The following is a 20,707-nucleotide window of genomic DNA, read 5'->3' as shown; positions in this document are numbered from 1 at the left end:
CCGGAGCCTTAGAGGCATCAGTTGTAACCCAGGTTGTGAGTGTGCTCTGCAAATCAGAGATCCAGGCTAGCTTACTCCCATTAACCAGCCTCAACCTGAGAGCCCACTCTAACTGAGTCCCTTCATCATTCATTCTTGGGATGCATCTGAAAGAGAAAGCACTGGTTGGAACTGCTGTTTTTAAATTATTAAAATAATTTGCATAGCTAAATTGTAGGTCTAAGGCTTCTATAAGTAGGAGAGTTAAATGTCTGACAGGGTGCTTATGAAAATACAGAAAGCAAGCTCCCTAAGTTCCACTTTTGGTGTAACTGAACAGTGCACACACACACACACACACACACACACACACACACCCATCCATCAGCCATCTCCTTGTCTCTTCTCTGGGGATAATATGCCAGAGTGTGCTAAGACTCCCCAACAATGGAAACAGGCTGGTCAGAAGAGTTGCAGAAGCAAGCAGATACTACTAGGTGTGAGCTGGCTAAGTTGCCTCCAGGGCTTGGCAGAGGCAGGTGCAGCAGCTGCCCAGTGAGGAGGGACCCATGGGTAGGTGGTAAAGCTCTAAAGCCAGACAGGGTTTGTTCATCATAAAGAACTGCCCAGCAAGGTCTTAGCAGCAGGGGGGAAAAAGGCAATATGAAGACAACCAGTGTTTATGCTTAACGCCTAGATGCCCCCTCGCCCCTGGCGGAGACCCAGAATGACTGATGTATTCTTTTAAGACGATTTAAGTCTCCTACAGAGGAAGGGCTCCTCCATGTTCCTTCAAAGAGGATGGAGGTAGCAGACACCAGGCCCACAATGATCATCCGATAGGTTGAGGAAGCCAAGACATTTCCCAATAGGAAATCAACAGTCTGTTCCCTCAACCCAGCAGCCACCTATACACAGCTTCACTAGTCAGCATAGAGAGCCTGTCCCTAAGGTCATCCCAGGAGGACACAGCTCCAAATTTGGGGTCACTTACTTCCCAACTGCAAACTCCATGATCCTAAATTTCAAGCACTGTGGAATGAGTCTCACCATCACTAACTATCTGTCACAGGATTCCCTGATCTTCCTGAGGGGCCATTTCCTGAAAACATAGTTGTTTAGTGTAAACCTTGGTCAAGCCTAACTTTCTTTCCTTGGTCAATTCACCATCTACCCAGGATTTATTCACCAGCAGCTATGGGGTCTGAGATATCTTAAAATTTCCCTTCCCATCTCCTACCCTCCTTACCCTAACCTCCCCTCCCACCCCCCCAAAAAAGAACCAAGACACATGAAAAGTCCAAATAATAAATAATTGCCCTTAAGAAATAAATTAACATGGAGCTCTCTAATGGAGAAGGAAAAGGAAAGGCCACCAGAACAGGCAGCTGGGGGCTCAGTTCCAACCTTGTGAAGAATGTTTTTTCTGGCCACAACTCCATGACCTCCCACTCACACACTGCAATGCTTCTCCCTCCCAGTCTCTGCACACAGACAATCTCACACCCCAGAAAGGGAGATCTGCTCAGAGACAGCCACTGGGGAAAGAGACACAGATTGGTAATGCCCATTTTCTCTAATAATTTCCCCCAAATTTTAAAACAAGTCTGGCTCTGATAACCAGGGACGTGGGTTAGCTGGGCCTTGTCTTCACCCAAGTAGAAGGAAACTTGTGGTTTCCATGGCTCTTCTCCTGGGCTCACCCTGATGTTCATACTAATAGTTGCCATGAACCACCACACTCTGATTTCCATTTTACAAAAGATAAATTCATTTCTTAGTTTCCCCTTTAGTCCCTCCCTCCCTCCCTTCCCACCCGCCTTCACCCCTGCTCTGTTACATACATGTAAGTACAAACATAAACACACACACAGGCACACACACACATACCTGGTCTGCTTCTTTCCCACCCCCTAAAAGGATTCCACTTCACGTGGAATCTCAGTCTGCCTACCCTTCTTCTCTTACCCTCCCTCCCTCCCCTTCCCTCTCCAGGCCAAGCTAAATCACCCAGTAAGGCAGCTCTCTCGGGAGAGAATGTTCCCAAAGACAGAAATGGGATGTGAGCATCTACCCTCAGATGGGCAAGCAAGCAAGCAGACAGCATAAGCAAGGCAGGCAGGAAGAGAGGCAGACTGCCCTGCCTCTCCATTCCTGTTTTAGGTCCCTGATTTCCCACTATTGCTGCTCTGTTGGATTATTTTTGCCTCTTTTGTTAAACAGCAACAGAGCCCTGCCACCTATGGTCAACCACCCTTCTTTGTCCTCTTCCTTTTCCCTCCTGCCAAGTGCCCTATTCTCAGAAAGCCCAGATTGCTGCCTTCCATCTTGGTGGGCAACCTGCTGGGGCCCCGAGTGAGCTGCAGAGGGGCTCCCCAGCTATTTCCCAGTGACCTCTATTACATCATCGTCCTTATCCTCATCATCATTGGAGCTGAACCCCACCTCAGCAACCTCATGAGAGTCAAATGGAGGCACCTGGGACCGGAGAAGGCCGCCAGCTGGGTAGCCTGCATGTGGGGATATGTAGCCTGGGTAGACAGACATGCCCCGTGAAAGGTTGCCGGGCAAGACAGGGGAAGGAAAAGGCGCAAACATCCTCGGCTCGGACAGGAGTGGCTGTGAGAATGGGAGTGAGTAGCTGGGTAGTATCCCTGGTACAGAGGGGTTGAGCATGAAGGAGGGGTTGCTGGCAGTGACTGAGGTAGCCGTGGAAGAGGAACTGACGGGGCCTGCTGGCACCAGAGGGTCAGTAGTCACTGGAAACACCAGGCGGGCATCTGCCAGCAAATTGGACAGCTGGTAGTAGGAGGGGGTACTGCCCATAAACAGGGAATTCTCCCCAGCCTGGGAGGTGAAGGGTGGGGTGAGGTTATGGTTTAAGGAGACGGGTGGCATGGCAAACCCGCCAGAAACTGGATACCCGTGTTCATACGGCTGCACGGGGGCTGGCAGATGGCCCTTCCTGGACCGCCGGCGGGCTGACTCCTGGGCAGCAGGTGGTGTGGCCAACTTTCGCTTGTGGCCCCTTAAGTCCAACACTGGGTGCCTGTCACCACAGGGCTGGCCGGTCACCAAGAGGGAACTATTGAGGCAATGACCCCCATGTCTAGGTTCAGTCCCAAGAGCTGTCCCAGGAACAGCACTGCTGTCCACAAGTTGAGCTGGGGGGCCAGGCAGGGCAGCATTGGAGCTTGGGGAGCTCTGACGGGATTCCCGGGCAGCAGCCACATCTGCATACTGCTGGAGCTCACTGATGATCTCCGGGCTGTCTGGAGAGACAGGCCTGGCCAGCCCCTCAGGGTCGGGGGCTTTGGGTGATGAGGCACTGTGTCTGCCGTTGCTTGTAGACTCGAGAGAAGGCCCCTGGGAACCTGGGGACGAAATGTAGGTAACTGAGAACCAGAATGGTCAGGGAGAGAAGGCGGGTGTAAGACAAGATTCCATTAAAAAAAAAAATCCTGTCCTGTGGTCCCCCAAATTCAAATAGTTTGATGTGCAAACAACATCACCCAGTCAATTTTTCCCAATCACAAAGAAAGAAGTCCTTTGATCTAGGAAACAAGTCTATCCATGCAAAGACATGTAACTTCTCTGTACCCCAGTTTCCTGTAAAACTCCACCAAGGTGGATCCTATGAAATAAAGGATATGAAATGCTGAAAGATATTCTTTTAGTCACACTCCTTCTGGGGGCAAAGATGGTCAGTGACCAGGATGGGAGAAAAGAGGAAAATGAAGTTCAAAAAGCAGTCCATCCTGGTTAAAAACAAAACAAAATCCATGGCCATGAAAGTGAATGGGGCAACTGGGAAATCTGAAAATGGCCTGACTAGTAGGGAATATTATGGGATTGTTAACTTTTTTTAGTGTGATAATGGTTTTGTGACTAGGAGGAGTATGTCCTTAATCTTAGCAAATGTGTGCTGAAATATTTAGGGATGAAATGACATGATATCTTCAACTTACAAATAGTTCAAATAATAGGAAGGAGGAGAGAGAAGAAAGTTTATGAAAATGATAACAGTCATTGGATCTAGCTGTAGGATACATGGGTGCTCACAGTGCTGTTCTTTCAACTTGTCTGCATGTCTCTCAATTTCCATGATAAAAGCTGGGAACAAGAGCAATCTAGCTCTCATACCCTCATACCTCATGGTGGGAGGATAAGTGAGAACCACTCCCACAGAGGGGACTTTTGCAAGAGTTCCTAACATTGTTAATGTGCCACACATATACTCTTTGATCTGGCAATCCCACTTCTAGGAATTTTTCCTATAGATACACCCATATGACTGTGAACCAGTACTGTAATGGTGGAGCACAACAATCTAGATGTCCAGGGACAGGGAACTCGGTAATGCACTGTATTACACCCATCTAACTGCATCTTGTGCAAACCTTCACTGAGGAACATTTAAAGAAAGGATAAGGAACAAGCACTGAGATACACTAGTGAATGAAGAAAAGATCAAACAGTATATTACAGTAAATTAGCATTTGTTTAAAAATGCAAAGAAAAGTTATATACATATATACATTTTTTTAATATACACAGATACACACGTGCGCACATACATATCCCTGTACCATGTATATGTATAGAATATCTTTTAAAACAAAACAAAACAAAACAAAACAACAACAGGAGGGACTTCCCTGGTGGCGCAGTGGTTGGGAATCCGCCTGCCAATGCAGGGAACACGGGTTCGAGCCCTGCTCTGGGAGGATTCCACATGCCACAGAGCAGCTAGGCCTGTGTGCCACAACTGCTGAGCCTGTGCTCTGGAGCCCGAGGGCCACAACTGCTGAGCCTGTATGCCACAACTCCTGGGGTCTGCGCACCGAGCCCGTGCTCTGCAACGGGAGAGGCCACTGCAATGAGGGGCCCATGCACCGTGGCAAGGAGTGGCTCCCGTTTGCTGCAACTAGAGAAAGCCCGCGAGCAGAAACAAAGACCCAACGCAGCCAAAAATAAATAAATAAAAATAAATAAATCTATAAAACAAACAAACAAACCAAACAAAACAGGAGTAGCACCTCCAGGAAGGAGCAATGGATGACTGGAAGTATGAGGGAAGAAAAACTTACTTTTCACTTTACCCCTTCTTGTACCCTTTGAATTGTGAACCATGCACACATTATCTATTCAAAAAATAAATTAATTACAAACCAACCCCCCCCAAAAATGCCATGTAGGTCAACGGAAAGTAGAAGCCACTATACCTGAGGCAGCCATCTGACCATCTTCAGGGGCCTTTGGTTTGCCAGTCGCCCGGACAGCAAAGATTCGTCCATCACTGGTACGGATGTATGTCCCTAAGAAGAAACATGAGGAAGACTGTTAGGAGCAGACATGCAACACAGCCAACCCTGGGAAACTCCAGGCCTGGGCACTGTGGGCTCAGAAACAGCTATAAAACTGGTGTCACATCCTCTCTCAATATCCCTGAAATGAGGAGTGGGATGACTGAGCTGTGGACCCAATATTACTCACTTATTCCACAAACATTGACTGCGTGACTACCATATACCAGACACTGTTCTAGACACTGAAGCACACAAGACAGAAAAGGGCCCTGTCTCACGGAGCTTAACTCTAGAGGGGGAGATAGACAATTATACTAGAAAATATCAGGAAAGGTTAAATGCAATGGAGGAAATAAATAGGGTGCTGTGAAAGAGAGTAAATTGGCTCCTTCTGTTCTGGCCCAGGTCCTCTTGATCTGGAAGGAGCCTTATTTCCTCAATAACACCCCTCCCTTGGCAGGAATAATTCAAGACGGCTATTCTATTCCCACACAGCACTAGTCAACCTTTCCTTGGTCTTGAGCATGTCATTTGATCTATCTCTTGGTAGGGCTGCCTCTTGGCCAGAGGTCAAAAAACTTTTTCTTAAAGGGTCAGTTAGTAAATATTTTTGGCTCTGTGAGCCATAAGGTCTCTGTTGCAACTACTCTGCTGCTGTAACATGACAGCTGGGTGTGGCTGTGCTCCGAAGGTCTTTATTTATGGACACTGAAATGTGAATTTCATATCGCTTTCACGTCACAGAATACTATACTTTTGATTTTTTTTTTTTTCAACCAATTGAAAATGGTTGAAAATGTAAAACCCATTCTTGGCTCAGAGGTACAGTAACAGGAAGCAGGCATGATCTGGTCCGTGGGCCACAGTTTGCATACCCCTGCTCTAGGCCAGGAAGAACCCAGTAAGGGGGCTACATATGACCTTCTCTGGGTGTCATGTATTTCATGGCATCTTTTCCCTGAAACTAAAAGTACTTTAACCCAACAGAGGCTAGGGCAAAATCTCCTTACTAAACAAAGACCCTCGGGGAGCCTCACACAGCAGAGGCTGACATGAAAGATAGGCTTCAGCTGTGTCCTAACACCATCCAGCCCAGATTTCTCCAGCAATCTCATCTGGAGAACTCCATAAGGAGGCCAGAGGCAGTGGACTTTTCAAATGGCCACACTGGAAAATTCTGTCATGCAACCCAGGTATACTTATTCATCCACCCACTACATTTTCTAATCAGAGACATCCACCCCACTCTAAGCAAGTAGGTAAGACGGCACAACAATAAACAGGTTGGCTTATAACCCATTCCACAGCTCATTCCCTCTGATTCTGGCCTCCCTGTGTGTAGTGTAAGTGCTAGACATTAAGCTTTTGACTGCTCAGACATCCATTTCAAAGACATCCATCTTGGGTAAACAAACTGCCAGCCGTATGGCACAGCTACTAGCTAAACTACTAGGTAAGGAACCAGGCTGCTCCCTCCCTTGAAAAGTTCCTTTTTAGAAAGCCTGAGGTAACCTAGGTAACTAACCCGTGAGTGAGCTCGCTCTTCCCTTCCCACACACTAATTCCCATTCTTATGTTTTAAATTCACCAATAAAGGGACTTCCCTGGTGGTTCAGTGGTTAGGACTCTGTGCTTCCACTGCAGGGGGAACAAGTTTGATCCCTGGTTGCGGAATTAAGATCCCACGAGCTGCACGGCGTGGCCAAAAATATAAATAAATTCACCAATAAAGACTGAACCTGCGAAACCCTAGCCACCCCACTCTTGGACCCTAATAAAGACAGAGACCCAGGTCCACAATCTCTTTCTCTCTCTCTCCCCCCACAACCTTCCTGTGTGGCCCTTGAGTGTGCCATGTACCCTACAGGACCTGTGAGTAGTAAACCTTGTTTTTTCAAAGTTCCTTGATGATTGTTGCTGAGGTGCATCTTGCAATCATAATAAGAACAACAAGGGCTGGTCTAGCCACAACACTGGCTCTGGGGAAATGTATGTTGGGGCTTGCCACAAGTACTACAGGACTGGATGAGTGCCCCAGGCATTCCTAGCCGATACTATCGATAGGCTGAGACCAATACAAAACACTGTGTGTATCCAAACCCACTCCAAGAGTCTCCATAAAAACGATGGCAAAATATAGGAATGCAGGGACCCTAACTCCTTTCTTTTAAGCCACTGACAGATATCCTTTGAGCCCACCCCACTCGGCTAAGCTCCTAGAAATGTCATTTTCTCATGTTTCCCCCACGTGTTACACTCCTATAGGATGATTCCTATCTTCTCTCTAGCTCAAACCATATGTATTTATTTTGCTTGCCAGCCCACCACTCTCAACCAAAGGTAGGGAATAAGCCCTTTGGTCAGGCTCTCACCTTTTGTCCCACGGATGATGTGGATGCTCTCACCAGCATTAATTCTTGCCTGTACGTCTGTGGAGCTGTTGAGTCCAGGAATAACAATATCTAGTGGAGACAACAGACCTCAGATTTAGATTACATGGGGCCTGACTGAAGGAGGGAAATAAAATGCAAAGTCCACATCCACCCCTGTTCCTCAATGGTTTCCCTAAAGCGTCTCAGTGGAGCAGAGGTCAGAACCAAGGAAGTTTTGAAACCAGCAGGGCCTCTCACAACTGTCTAAACAAAGAATACTGTGAAAACAAGAAACTTTTTAGAAATCTGATCATCTTTCTGATCAATTTTCCTTGATTTAATTTAAAAATCATAGAGTTTTTGGTTTAGAAAAAGTTTCAGTTCAAATGTTTATTTCTATTTTTGTTTCTCCCTCCCTAAGCTATTTGCATGTATCTGCTGCTCCTGTCACTATGAAGAGAAAGAGCATTTTCAAGAATCAGCAGAGAAACAGGATTATGAGAGGCTCTCTCTTTTTTTTGGCTGTGCCGCAGGGCATGTGGGATCTTAGTTCCCCGACCAGGGATTGAAACCACACCCCCTGCAGTGGAAGTGTGGAGTTTTAACCACTGGACCACCAGGGAAGTCCTGAGAGCCTCTCTCTTTGTTTTTAATTTGTTTCAAATTTTTTTCTTTTTTTTACAATGAACAGCTATTATTTTCATACTCAAAAAAACCAATTAAGATGTTTTCATGAAAATGTATTATGAGTATTTCTAGATAACAAGATGAAAAACAGCATCATGAAATGCTTTCCTTCCCAATTACCCTGAACCACAGAATCAATTGCAGGGACGGATGGGCTGCCCAACTCCTACCACTGGCCCATCATGCTCGATCTACATTAAACTTACAAAGAAAGAAGCAAGCGACATTTAGGTCTTTTAACTAAAGAGGTTGAGAGCTGTCCTTCATACCCACCTGACCCTACAAGTCAGGCAGGACTCAACACATTCACACCTCTCTCTGAAGGCCAACCCTATGTCCAGTGACATTTCCACAATCTCTGCAGTGTTCAGAGTCCATCCCACCCACCACATTCAAGAAAACCCAGTTCCATGTTGCTCTTCTTAAGACATTTCATTAGAATGCAAATGCTTCAAGATCAGGGACTGCTGCCTTCTCTATTTTTACCTAGAGTGCCAATGTAGTATGGCCTAGAATGCAAACATTGTTTAATAAATACTTCCTGAATGAACAAAGTAATTTTAAAAGGGACAGCACCCTGGAAGAGAACTCAGGAGCTCCCAACCTGTTGTGGTGACCACCTTCTGCACAAGGACTCCCGCACGTTGCAGGTAGTTGATTGGGAAGTTCATAGCTGGATTTGTGCTGGAGGCAGAGCTTACACTACCTCCCAGTGGGACATGCCGTGGCATCATGGGGATTGGGGTGGACTGTACAGGACGAACACTGGCCACAGGCTTCTCATCACTCTTCAGTGTTGGCTGCCTAGGAGAGAAAGAGAAGCACACTAAGGAAGTTTGGCAGAACAGCCCTTACTTATCTTTCTGCAAAGACTGCTGAGCCTCTCCAGACTTCCCCATTCTACAGCCTCAGATGCTGCTGAGAGAAGGATCAAAAGAACCTGCAGGGTATGGTAAATTCAAAAGGAGACTAGAGGCAGGGCTGAGACAGAGAGGAGACAGAGACAGCAAGGGATAACGCCTCTCAGAGTCTAAGAAGAATCAATGTCAGTGGAATAATGCCTTTTTGGAAATGTGAGGTGACATCTGCTCCTCTAGAATTTGGACTGTCTACATAAATTAGGAATTCGTCCTTGGAAGGAATTCGTCCTTGGAAGTCAGGTAGAGGCAAAGAGGCATTAAGTGGGGGGGAAGTTCTTCAGAACACGGTGCATACTAATTTGAAGATAGATGGGTGGAATTTTCCCACTAACCCAAGAAAATAGGGCCATGTGACGTCACATGTTCTGGTGGTCTTGAGACTATCTATCCAACTTTAACCATCATTACCCTCTGAAATCTCAAGTTTCAATAAGTAATGCAGACACCTCTCTCTTCTGAATTACTTTTCAATGGACTTCTCCCAGGGCCAATCCCCAAAGTGCCCCTAAAGTCACAGCCACCACAAAAGCAGCAGCAGGCAAAACGCCGTGCACAGAAGTTGGGCTTCTACATGGCACAGAGCCATGGCCAGCCTGAGTACCGGTTGTGCATCTCTTACTACCAAAGTGCCAAAATGTTATCCTGTGGTCAATGATGCATTCCTCACTTTTCACCTTCCTTTCAACTGGATATTGGTACCTTGAGAAAGCTACTCCTTATTTAAGGTTTCTGAAATAAAGCCCCTGTCTCTAAGATTTCTGAAGTCTGCATCTTTGGTCTTTAGTTCAGAGAAAGAGAGCCTCTTGGACTGGTATGCTCTTCCTCATCTGACTAAAGACTGGCACATAAAAGAACACACCACTGCTGTTGGAGTAGGTCTGCATGTCTCCTCAGTCACACTGCTCTCAGGTTGCCTTTGGGCAACCCCTGGGGCCCTGTGGATGCCATCATTCCGAGATAGGCCAGGTAGCACGGCAAGCACACCAGGATCTGGGACCCACTTCCGCAATGCCTGCCCAAGGTGGCTATGCAGGAGCTGGGGGCCCTGCTCAGATGTCAATGGGACTCTTCTCAGGATAAGAAGTCAGAAGGGTAACAGGAATCTAGCCTAAGCCCCATACTCTGCAGGGGCTAAGGCTAGGAATTTGGGCGGAAAGGCCTCCTCACATGTACCCAGACAGGATAAGGAATCAGCAGGATCATGGGATGGCTCATCAAATGCTGTGAGAGGCCAATGCCTCCCACAGGGCCAGAGTTGGGCCAGAAAAGGAGCTGAAATCTCCTCACAGCCCAGCTCATTTGTCACATCTTCCCTCCATATGGCTTTTCTCCTACTGGGTTCAGACTTAGTCCATTCCTGCTATTACAAGGAAAAGCCCAGAAAAGAGATAAAAGGGGTGGAGGACCAGAGAAGAACATACTCAGGCAACAGTATCTTGGAAAATGACACAGAAATAAAGTTTGAAGGCTTTGAAACATGGCAATTTTCTACTTGAAAGCATCTTATACATAAAAAGTAGCAAATTTACTCACCAAAATTTAGTCTTACATAAAATCTTACATGGCTTCAGTTCCTTTAGAAACTCATTTGACAAGTTTATTTTTTTGTAAACATGGAATAGTCAAAAGAAACAATTCTTAAATCTATCCCTCTCAAAATAATTATCTTTAATTCAAGATAATCAAATAATGTAAAAATGCAAACCAGGCAATCAGGAAGCTGATCTGATAAAGGCTATGAGGCACTTTGTCTTGTAATGAGGAAAAAAAACAGAGATAACTATTCTATAATTTCCTACAAAGAGCTTTTCTCCCACCTAGCAATTGGCTTCCATGCTGTTCCTGTTCTTAATAGTTCTGGAAGCTGTACTCAAGAAAAAGATTTTTTGCTCAGGAATAAGGCGGACACAGAGTGAAATCCCATTAGGAACAGCAGGATTCCCTGACTGCAATCCAAGACCCACAGAAGACCTGGCCTTCACTCTTGAACTTCGCTGCTAAGTGAGGGCTAGCACCAAGGTGCTGCAGATAGGAAGCAGCTGTGTGGGAGGGCTGGGCATTTGTGTTATGGGAAGCTGCATCTCCTCGGGACTCCAGAGGGACTCTCCTGAGTCACAAGCCCAGCAGCTCACTCTTCCAGCCAGAGCTGCTTAAAACACCAGGGCTGCTGAACTGCTTCAGCACCTCATCCAAGAGCAGAACCTCTCAGTTCACAGCAGCCAAAGAGCAAGTTGTAGGGTCTCCCTTTATTTAAAAAAGGAACCAGTTGAAAGGCTTGACCCTGGCCCAGCAGCAAATCTTCCTCCCTTTTCAGTGACTCACCAGTTTCTCTGACTGAAGGCAGGGATGCTGGTCAGGCTCTGGTCACTGGCGGGGTAATACTGAGCATATGATGGGCGGGTGTAGGGGACCGATGTACGTTTGTCTTCCTCGTAGCTTTTCTTTGCTGCTTTTTTCTCAGCTTTGGTCAGCTTGTGATCCTTTCGGTTAAGGAGCAATGACTCATGCTCAAAAGGCTCCTGGGGACACAGGAGGATGTTGATTTAATTACCAGTCTTTGTGACATACAATAAGCCTTACTTTGAAACCAAGAAATGGCTGGCTGTCTCCAGTACTTAGCAAAGAGCCTGCTCACAGACACACAGGTGGGTTTACTGTCTTCCTGTCAGCAGCATAAATTCTCAACTCTAACCTAGCACCAGCTTTGGACAACCTAAGTCTGCCTTCCATATCAAAAGGATGGGAGAGTTCAGAGAATTACCAGACTATATTTTCAGAACTTTTCCCCCTCTCTTTCTGCTAGGAAAACTCACAACGGCCAAATTATTCTCATGACTGAGCACACACTCCTAGGATGAGACCAGGATAGGATAGGTGGTTTGGAGAGGGGAGGGGGACTGTCTGGGGCAAGGAAAAGAAGCAGATGAATTCAAGTTGTCTGCATGAAACAAAACTTTGGATGAAGGAAACTAGCTTGCCAGACAAGCCTCCCTCAGTGGAGAGTGCAGTACTGGGACACATGCATACCAGGGTCTTACCTTGGTGATGAGGTGAGGGTATTTCAGACAGGCAAGTTGCAGGACTGGCTCCTTGATCCCCTTTACGTTCAAGGATGCTTGGGGAGCTGGCTCCTTCTCAACAAAGTGCAGTAGGTTCTCCACCTCCTTTCGAGTAAAGTTCAGCATTGGATTGAGATCATCCACGACCCTATCTAGAAGGGAGAAGACATGGAGAAAGTCAGTTCACAGCAAAGAAAACTGCAAAAGCATAGCTACAAATATTGGAAGAAAGGTTGTGGGTGGCATAATTGTTACCAATATCTAAACCATCTCAGGCCACCCCATATCTGAAAGTCAAACAGCAGGTCTGAGACCCTCATGAAACAGAAATATGTTAAGAGAAAATTGCATAACCAGCTCAGCTCTTATCATTAAACCCATCTTCAACAATCTGAGGTAAATTCCCTCTTAAGCAATTATTTGAATCAGAATGAGATGGAAGGAACTGCTAACTTTCTATGACTGAAAGCCTGTGTTTCCACATCCTGCCCCCCTCCCCTCCCACTCTTGATACAATTAGAGTGGTAGCCTGTATAAATGTGCCTCTTCTGAGCCTGGAGGATGGCCCACCTGACATGCCCTGCTTGGAAATCTGACGGTCATAGATCTTCTTTTCGAGGGTGAAATCAGCCACAAGGCGATAGATGTGACAGGGCTTTTTCTGGCCGTAACGGTATACCCGACATACTGCCTGAGCATCATGGCAAGGGTTCCAGGAAGCATCAAACACCACCACTCGGTTGGCACCAATCAGATTCACGCCCAAGCACCCAGCCCTTTAAAACACAAGCCAATAATCACAGAACCTTTAGTTTTAAAGATAGTTTTCAAATTGGTTTTACCCTCTGTGACTCCTACCCCGATATTATCCTCTTTATCCTAAGCAGAATATACTGAATGATTCTGCTAATGAACAGTGCATTCCTCAAGCACTGAAAAGTATGCCCTGAAAGTCCAACATGGAAGTACCTACCAGCTCAGAAAGAAAACCCACCCTCCCATCCCTCTGTGATGAGTAAAGGCCCATATCTTGGCCCCAGAGTGATGTCACTGGCTGAGGGGAAATGTCTGCGTACCAATGTTTCTGATGTGTTTAGTCTAACAGCTTAGGAGAATGACTGGTTCATACCCTATCGAGGGCATTCTGATGGCAGAAGGCAGCACAGCCTGCAAGTCGCTTGGCATGAGACAAATAATGCCATCAGCCTTTTCCAGTTATATTACACTTTCTACTTATTAAAGCACTTTCACATTCATCACATCATCTAAGCCTCAGAACCGTCCTGAGAGAAAAGATAATTATGACCATTGTGAATGAAGGTCTCAAAGAAATTCATGACACTATCATAATTGCCCTTCTAACACAATTTCTTTCTGGGGTCCCCTCTCTGACCTCAAGAACAAGTCACAAACCTGAGGAGATTTCTTCTGACAGAACTTGGACAAGCCTTTGTGGTACCTGCCCATGCAGTCAAATGCCCTGAATGCAGTCCTCTGACCTCCCCTCTCAGGATCCACTCACCTTGTGGAGAGAAGGAACAGCCAGGTGGTGAGGTTGCTGGGATCATTGAACTGATTAATGAGCCGCTCCCTCTCAAAGGCAGGGGTGCTACCATCTAGCCCTAGGACAGAAGGAAATACACAAGAAATGGACAGATGAGGGCAGTGGTATACAGCAAAATCAATGGGCAAATGTGTTTAAAACAAAACAAACACACACTACAGTGCTCAGCTTCCACACCCTGGACATTCCGTGGGGATCTACCATGAGACCCAGGCATCTATAATTTTAAAATACCCCCAAGTGATTCACATGTGCAACAAAGACTATAAACTGTGTTTTTCCCTTTAGTATCTTGGGTCAATTCTAAGGCCAAGGTTCCTAGACTTCAGAGTGCAAAAGAATCACCCTAGTTAAGGAAGCCTGGCAAACACTGGCTTAAGGTAACTGCTCTGCCTCAGTCCTGTGAATCCTAGTGACTGCAAAAGGACCAAGGGTTTTGTGTTTTGATATGGATGATGTTCCTCCCCCACGCAGGAATCCACATTGTTAACAAGCTCCTAAGGCTAAGAAGTTGCTCGAAGGAGACATAAAAAAAATAGAACTGGAGCAGTGGGATGGGACATATGAGTGAAAAGAGGGAAGCTCAAAAGAAAGAGAAAAGGTAAGCTTCAGTTAAGAAGCATGAATAAGGGAAGAGAGGGGTGACATTTGCCACCTATAGTAAAGCAGAGAAAAGGGCAAAGCTAAGGGTATGAAATACTACATGGAGAACTGAATCACTACCAATGTAGGAAGCATTAGTTTAATTGCCTGGTATTAGAGGCTCCCTCAATCAACACCCCAATCTATCTTTCAACTTGAGTTCCCACAATTTCCAAGCACAAAAAAGCTCAGCACTGACTCACTGGGCAAGCCTATAGTCAACACAAGGATCCAGGCTAGCTCCTGTGCTGGAGTCTCATCACCACCCCCTGAACCTCCATTTCTCTAAATCTTTCCTTTAGGCCAGGGCTTCTCAACAAGAAGATTTCCCCACCCTGCTACCCCACAGGGAACATTTGGCAATGTTTGGAGACAGTTTGGGTTGTTATAACGCTGTGGATGCTACTGCCATCTAGTGAGTAGAGAACAGAGATGCTGCTAAACATCCTACAATGCAAAGGACAGCCCCCTACAACAAAGAGTTAACTGGCCCAAATGTCAATATCTGGTCAATAAGTCTCTGAAGTCAATATTTCTCAACTTTTTTTTTCATTACCACCCCACTAAGGAGGCTTTTTACACATTTTTTCCCAATCACCATGCCCTCCATAAAATTTTAACACCACAGATATACTGTATATGTTTATTCATTATATACATATTTGTGCTTTATACTCTTAAAAAGTTAAGATTTTTTGTCTCCTCGAGAACCAATTTTCACCCCCTTAGGGACATCATCTCCCCCAATTTGAATACATGATCTAGGCTGTGTTCACTTTGTTCCTTCTGCCTAAGATGATCTTTGGGCCACACCAGCTCTGTATATTCAAATTCTCCCCATCTCTGCAAGTCTAGTGCAAGTCCCACCTCCTCCAGGAAGCCTTCTCCAACCATCCTCACCAAGATGATTCTGTCCTCCTTAGAACCCCCATGAGGGCAATCAATCAGTGCTACTTTGAATCTGTCCTTGAGTTGCTGCACCTCAGATGATGACAAGGCATATGTCTTCTACATCTCTGCGCTCCCCCTATCTGGCTTAAGCTCCCCAGCCCAGGACAGTGCCTCACACAAAGCAGCTCGCTCTCAGTGTCTCTCTGCTCCTTAGTCAATCACAGATATTCTTGTTCATGTGATGGTGAATGGAGTAGGAGAAGAAAGGAAGAGAGAGAGGGGAAGGAAACTCTTAGGCAGTCCTTGCCAAGGCTCCAGGAAGAAAGCAGCAATGAACTCACGGAAGTAGCTGACGTTTCGAACCCACTTCTGTACTCCTTGCCCCTCAGCACCAGGTAGACAGGGAGCTTCTCGTTTGCCTAGGAACTCCTCGATTAAAGCCAAGGTGGAAAGGCTCTGGCTGAAAGGGACACATTTGGTTCAGAAGGCTCCTGGACCTAAGGGAATCTTGTTCCCCAATAGGCCCAGCCAGCGGGCTCCCCTCTGACAGTGGGAGCTCCCACATCCTACTCCCCACAAAGAACCACCCTAGCTCATAAGGGAGTAGAGTCATCCACACAATTATTACCACCACCCTACTAAAAAATTCTCTATCCTATTATTTCCTCGATTGAAAAATTCTGAGATTTAGCTCAGTGCAGAGTAACAAATAGCATCAGCATTAAAAACCAACACTGCATGAATATGCCTTAGATCTAATTATAGGCCACAGGCAATATTATGGATCTTACTAAGGAGATAGATCATTTAAGTTGCTTCCAAGTTATCCAGAGAGCCAGTCCATAAAAGCAGTGTAACACTAGGCTCTCCCTAAGTTACAATCACCGCTTTTCTCTCAAAGTATTTTACACATGGGAACCCTCAGTCTGAGACTCCCAAGCCAGGCTCCTGCCACTTAGCTCTCACTGGAGCATAATCTAGTCGGAACAAAGGAGAAGCAATCTACTTTACGTCTGTTTCCCTGAGGAGTGAGGCCTTGATGGGACTCAAAGCTCTGGCAAGACTGAGAATGTGACTTGGAACAAAAAACATCATTTACTTGGCCTTATATACAAAGCTTAGAAAAAAAAAAAAAAAGGCTGGGGAGGCACAGACGCAGTTTAGACCAGGGGTCAGCAAACGTTTTCTGTACAGGACCAGAGAGTAAATATTTTTCGGCTTTGCAGACCACACACAGTCTCTGCTGCATATGCTTCTCTTTTTTTAATTTTAATTTTTAATTTTATTTTTTTTGGCCGCACCCTGTGGCTTACAGGATCTTAGTTCCCTGACTAGGGATCGAACCCGTGTGCCCCGCAGTGGGATCGCAAGAGTCCTAACCACTGGACCACCAAGGAATTCCCTGCATATGCTTCTTTAAAAAAACAAAAACAAAAAAAACTCTTTTCAAATGTAAAAACTAGCTCTCAGGCTGTACAAAAACAGGCCACAGGTCATATTTGGCCTGCGTCACAATTTGAAGGATTAGACTGTGATCTCCAATGTTAGCCTAAGGTTTCAAATTGTTCTTTGCAGAGAAATCGCATTGGATAAAAAAAGAAACTCTAAGAAAGAGAAGAAATGCAAGAAGGTCCTCACAAGAAGCACTGGTTGCAGAGGCATGGAGATAAAAGGGGGCTGGTGCAACCCCGGATGATCTCACTCTGCAGGGGTTGTATCACTCTTTACCAAAGACACACACTCGGCACTTTCTCTTCCTACCTGAACACAAGGATCTTGTCTCCAAGCTTCACACTTTCCTCAATCAGGTGGAAAAGCAGTACCATCTTGGGAGAGTTCTCTAAGACACCAGTCTGGTAATTAGTCAAAAGGTCCTTGGCCTATAGGAGAGGAAATGAGGCAGCTTGGAGCAGGTCCATGGCCAGATTACTAGAAATACAATTCTCTCCCTCAAAGGCAGCAGCTCACGGACAACCTTAATAGTTCCCTGCAGACCTTAGCAGTACAGTGCACTGCGCAAGACCCACCCTCTCCCCACGAAAGCTTTGCACAATCCCTTCTCAGCAGTGGTTTATGGCCACAAAAGTATCTGCTTGACTCACCCATTCATATGTGACAATGTTGTTGCCTCGCTCCTGGAAAGGGTTAAAGCCGACCCCTTGTAGGAACTTGCTATTGGTCGCCTCTCCCATTGAGGCGCTGTCCTCACTCTTGCCTTTTGTTCCCTGTGAAGGGCAGCGGGCACTAGTCGCTGATGAACCAAGCTCTTCCACGTCTAAGTCTTGCTCATTGGCCAGGTTCTCCTTCTGAAGGGCTTCGTACAGCACGTCGGGGTGATTCCAGATCTGAGGTTCAAGTTAAAGGGGAGGAAGCATAGGGCAGAGAACAATCTAAGGGTGTCCCAGGGAGTCTGGAAACATGCAGTTATTCAAACACACACCTCCCACAGCACATAGTCACACCAAAAATTAATGTCTCCCCAACCCCCTCATGGTCAAAGAGCCTGCACATTCATTTTCAGTAACCAACTCTGATTGCTATGATACATGAATGGGAGAATTCACACCAGGAGGCATGCCAGTATGATTGGTACACAACCAAAAAGGCTGTGTCACAAGTCTTGCATTCTTATTTAAGCAACAACAAGAACATTCCTGTTTCACCATGTGGCTACAGCCAACTACTGTATGAAACTATGAAACAAGACCAATCTCTCCCTATGGACAAATGTATCTAACTTACAGATGATCAACCGTAAGTCATTTCAGGGACTATTCGTGGCAGGAGTTGAGAATTCCAGGGGAAAGAGAGGGGGGGCGTGGGAAGGGTATGTATGCACCGCAGCATCCTCAAGACCATGTCTGCTTTAGCTTGCTTGCCCTGGTCTAGGACTGTGGGTACAAAAGAAATATTTTGAAACCCATCTGTCCCCAGACACACACCTTCAGCTGACTTATTAAAGCAGTGCTCAATTGGAAATAATATCCAACAGGTTGGTTGAGAGCTGTCAAAGAAACAGATCCTTTGTGAGGCAACAGAGAGCATCTGGCCAGGTCAAAGACAAGTCAGGGTCCATCAACCTGTTCACGAGGCTCAGTGCTAAAGACACCTAGGCCTTGCTGTCCCCAAACCATCTTAAGCATTATCAGAATGAAAGAGATCTTGATCTGATTAAATACAGAATCAAATGGAAGGTATCCCTAATAATGTGTCTATGCTATGTATTTCTTGAATCCTGATTACGCTAGCAGTCAAAAATTTTGTCCCACGATGTTCCACCATCACTCCATTTCTCAGGTGAAAAAAATCAGTGAGAAAGGAAGTGACTTCTCAAGTTTGGTATAACAAGTTGCACATTTGCAAGGGGCACCATTTACATTATAGTCTATGAGTGGCACTCCCGGGAACTGTCTTGCCTTGGAGCCCTCAATTCAGTGAACTTCTTCCTTTATCAAGGACTCCCAGCAGGAACAACTCCCTTGGGACCGTGAGCATCCTTAGTCTGTGTCTTAGTATTCCCTGAGGCCTCAACACACCTTGCAGCAGACACAGAAAGCCTTGAGAGGGTTCAGCCCCAGCCAGCCGCTGCTACCACAGTCCCGGAAGCGGTCCATGAACTGTGTATACAAATCTCGCTGGATCTTAGAGAGTCGCACCAGGATCACATTTTCTTCCTTGGCAGGGAGATGAATCTTCAGCACAGTGTGGCCTCTCCTACAAAGGTACAGATCAGAATTGACAAGGCAGTGTGCCCAGGAGGGGTCAGTGCAGGATAAAAACAGAACCCTGCATTTCTGCCACACTGCCTTCTTTAGGATCTCAACATTCACAACAGCCTTACCATAATGTGGATTGGCTCAGCAACCATCAAGAAACTTATTTTGAGTATAAAAACTAAAGCAAAGAGGCAGAGTGACCTGGGAACTCCAGGTTCTTACCCTAATCTAGGGCTGCTTCTCTAAGCTTTCTCCACACATGCCATCTTAACAAGGAAAAACAAGGAGATGCTTCAGACTGGCCTAACCTACATCTTCTAAGATGCTGAAACTGGTGAAGCCATACCCCTGAGAACCACCACTTTATTCTTTCACTCAAGTCATTAGAATGGTAGCTGTCTCCTGCTTCTCTCAGCAAGTAAGGCAGATATCCCTAGTAACCTCAAAGATTAACTTCTGAGAAAAGCACTTCTGGACCAGACTCAGAGACTGAAATATTGGATATCCACCGTCTGCTAGCTATTCAGGAAAAGCTATTCAGTAAAAGGAAAGTTGTACTATTGCCCTACTAGAAAGGGGCCCTCCCACTGTTACCACCTTTCCCCTTCAGGAAAGCCTTGTCATGTCTATTCCACCAGGGCTCTCCAAGGATTTAGAAAACAGAGCCCTGAGGATGGCTCACCTCTGCACAAAGCCCTCTAGGAGGCTGTGCAGGACATGGCTCCGGTACCGCATGAGGCGGACATCCTGAGGCGTGCTGTCAATACACTGTCCATTCAGGATGGGGCGCTCAAACATGTTGCTGAACTCCTGCCGGGTGCCAAGGAAGTCTGGGCGCACAAAGTCCACCATGCACCAGTACTCGATGAGGTTGTTCTGCAGGGGGTATCCAGTCAGCACCACCCGGCGGCGAGAGCGAATGTTCTTCAGGGCCTGTGAGGTGCTGGCCTGGCAGTTTTTGATGCGGTGTCCCTCGTCACAGATTACCACATCAGGGCCAGGGCGGCATAAGGCCTTCTCAAACTCTAGGGAGGGAAGAGGATCCGGAGTAAGAGGGTGAGAGGGTCTGCTCTTAGTCAACAATATGAGAAGTAGGGGTGCACCCTGGAGGAGACAGAAGAAATGAAGGAAGCAGGAAAGCAAGAGTCAGCCCCCATTGGTGAAAGGGAGCCAGCCATTCAAGCTCCTGTGCATTTGGTGTGACACATTAACCTGGCCTATTGACTCTTGCAGTAAATATCCCTTTTCCCTCTTTCCTTTAATTTTTTTCCCTTTAGGCTAAGAGTAAAACTGACTTGCATTCCTAGGGCTTATACCAACTAGGTAGCAGACAGCATGACTTTACAGAGTACCAGCCTAGGATTAAAAATGAGTCTGGATGATTTTGATGGGAATAATCCAGACACTTCCACTGGCTCTCACCATTGTCTTGGTGCCATCTGAGAGCTGGCTGGTGGGAACTAACTAAAGGACAAGGTCTTCCTGGAGTTACTCGCCAGTCAACGCTAAATGGCAAATTCAGCCACAGAAGCAAACCCAAAAAACAGAATCTCATAGATGAAGAGATC

General features: G+C 46.2%; 1 protein-coding gene across 2 annotated transcripts in view; it reads right to left on the bottom strand.

The window, feature by feature from the left end:
• Positions 1-1,974: 1,974 nt before the first annotated feature.
• RAD54L2 (RAD54 like 2) overlaps positions 1,975-20,707 on the bottom strand; it is an 87,556-nt gene continuing 68,823 nt past the window's right edge. For both annotated transcript variants that reach the window (XM_079933319.1, XM_079933318.1), the window contains 13 exons: positions 19,822-20,164; positions 18,960-19,137; positions 17,526-17,768; positions 17,185-17,303; positions 15,765-15,883; positions 13,849-13,948; positions 12,897-13,102; positions 12,306-12,478; positions 11,590-11,786; positions 8,952-9,151; positions 7,661-7,750; positions 5,205-5,297; positions 1,975-3,353 (listed from right to left, as the gene is read on the bottom strand). In XM_079933319.1, the coding sequence (XP_079789445.1) occupies positions 2,359-3,353; positions 5,205-5,297; positions 7,661-7,750; positions 8,952-9,151; positions 11,590-11,786; positions 12,306-12,478; positions 12,897-13,102; positions 13,849-13,948; positions 15,765-15,883; positions 17,185-17,303; positions 17,526-17,768; positions 18,960-19,137; positions 19,822-20,164 (3,056 nt within the window). In that variant the 3' untranslated portion in view covers positions 1,975-2,358. The remainder of the gene's footprint in view (positions 3,354-5,204; positions 5,298-7,660; positions 7,751-8,951; positions 9,152-11,589; positions 11,787-12,305; positions 12,479-12,896; positions 13,103-13,848; positions 13,949-15,764; positions 15,884-17,184; positions 17,304-17,525; positions 17,769-18,959; positions 19,138-19,821; positions 20,165-20,707) is intronic.

This window comes from Stenella coeruleoalba (genome assembly GCF_951394435.1).
Source record: "Stenella coeruleoalba genome assembly, chromosome: 10".
Taxonomy (NCBI): Eukaryota; Metazoa; Chordata; class Mammalia; order Artiodactyla; family Delphinidae; genus Stenella; species Stenella coeruleoalba.
The sequence above is the reverse complement of the archived record's forward strand: the minus strand, read 5'-3'. Positions and strand labels throughout refer to the sequence as shown.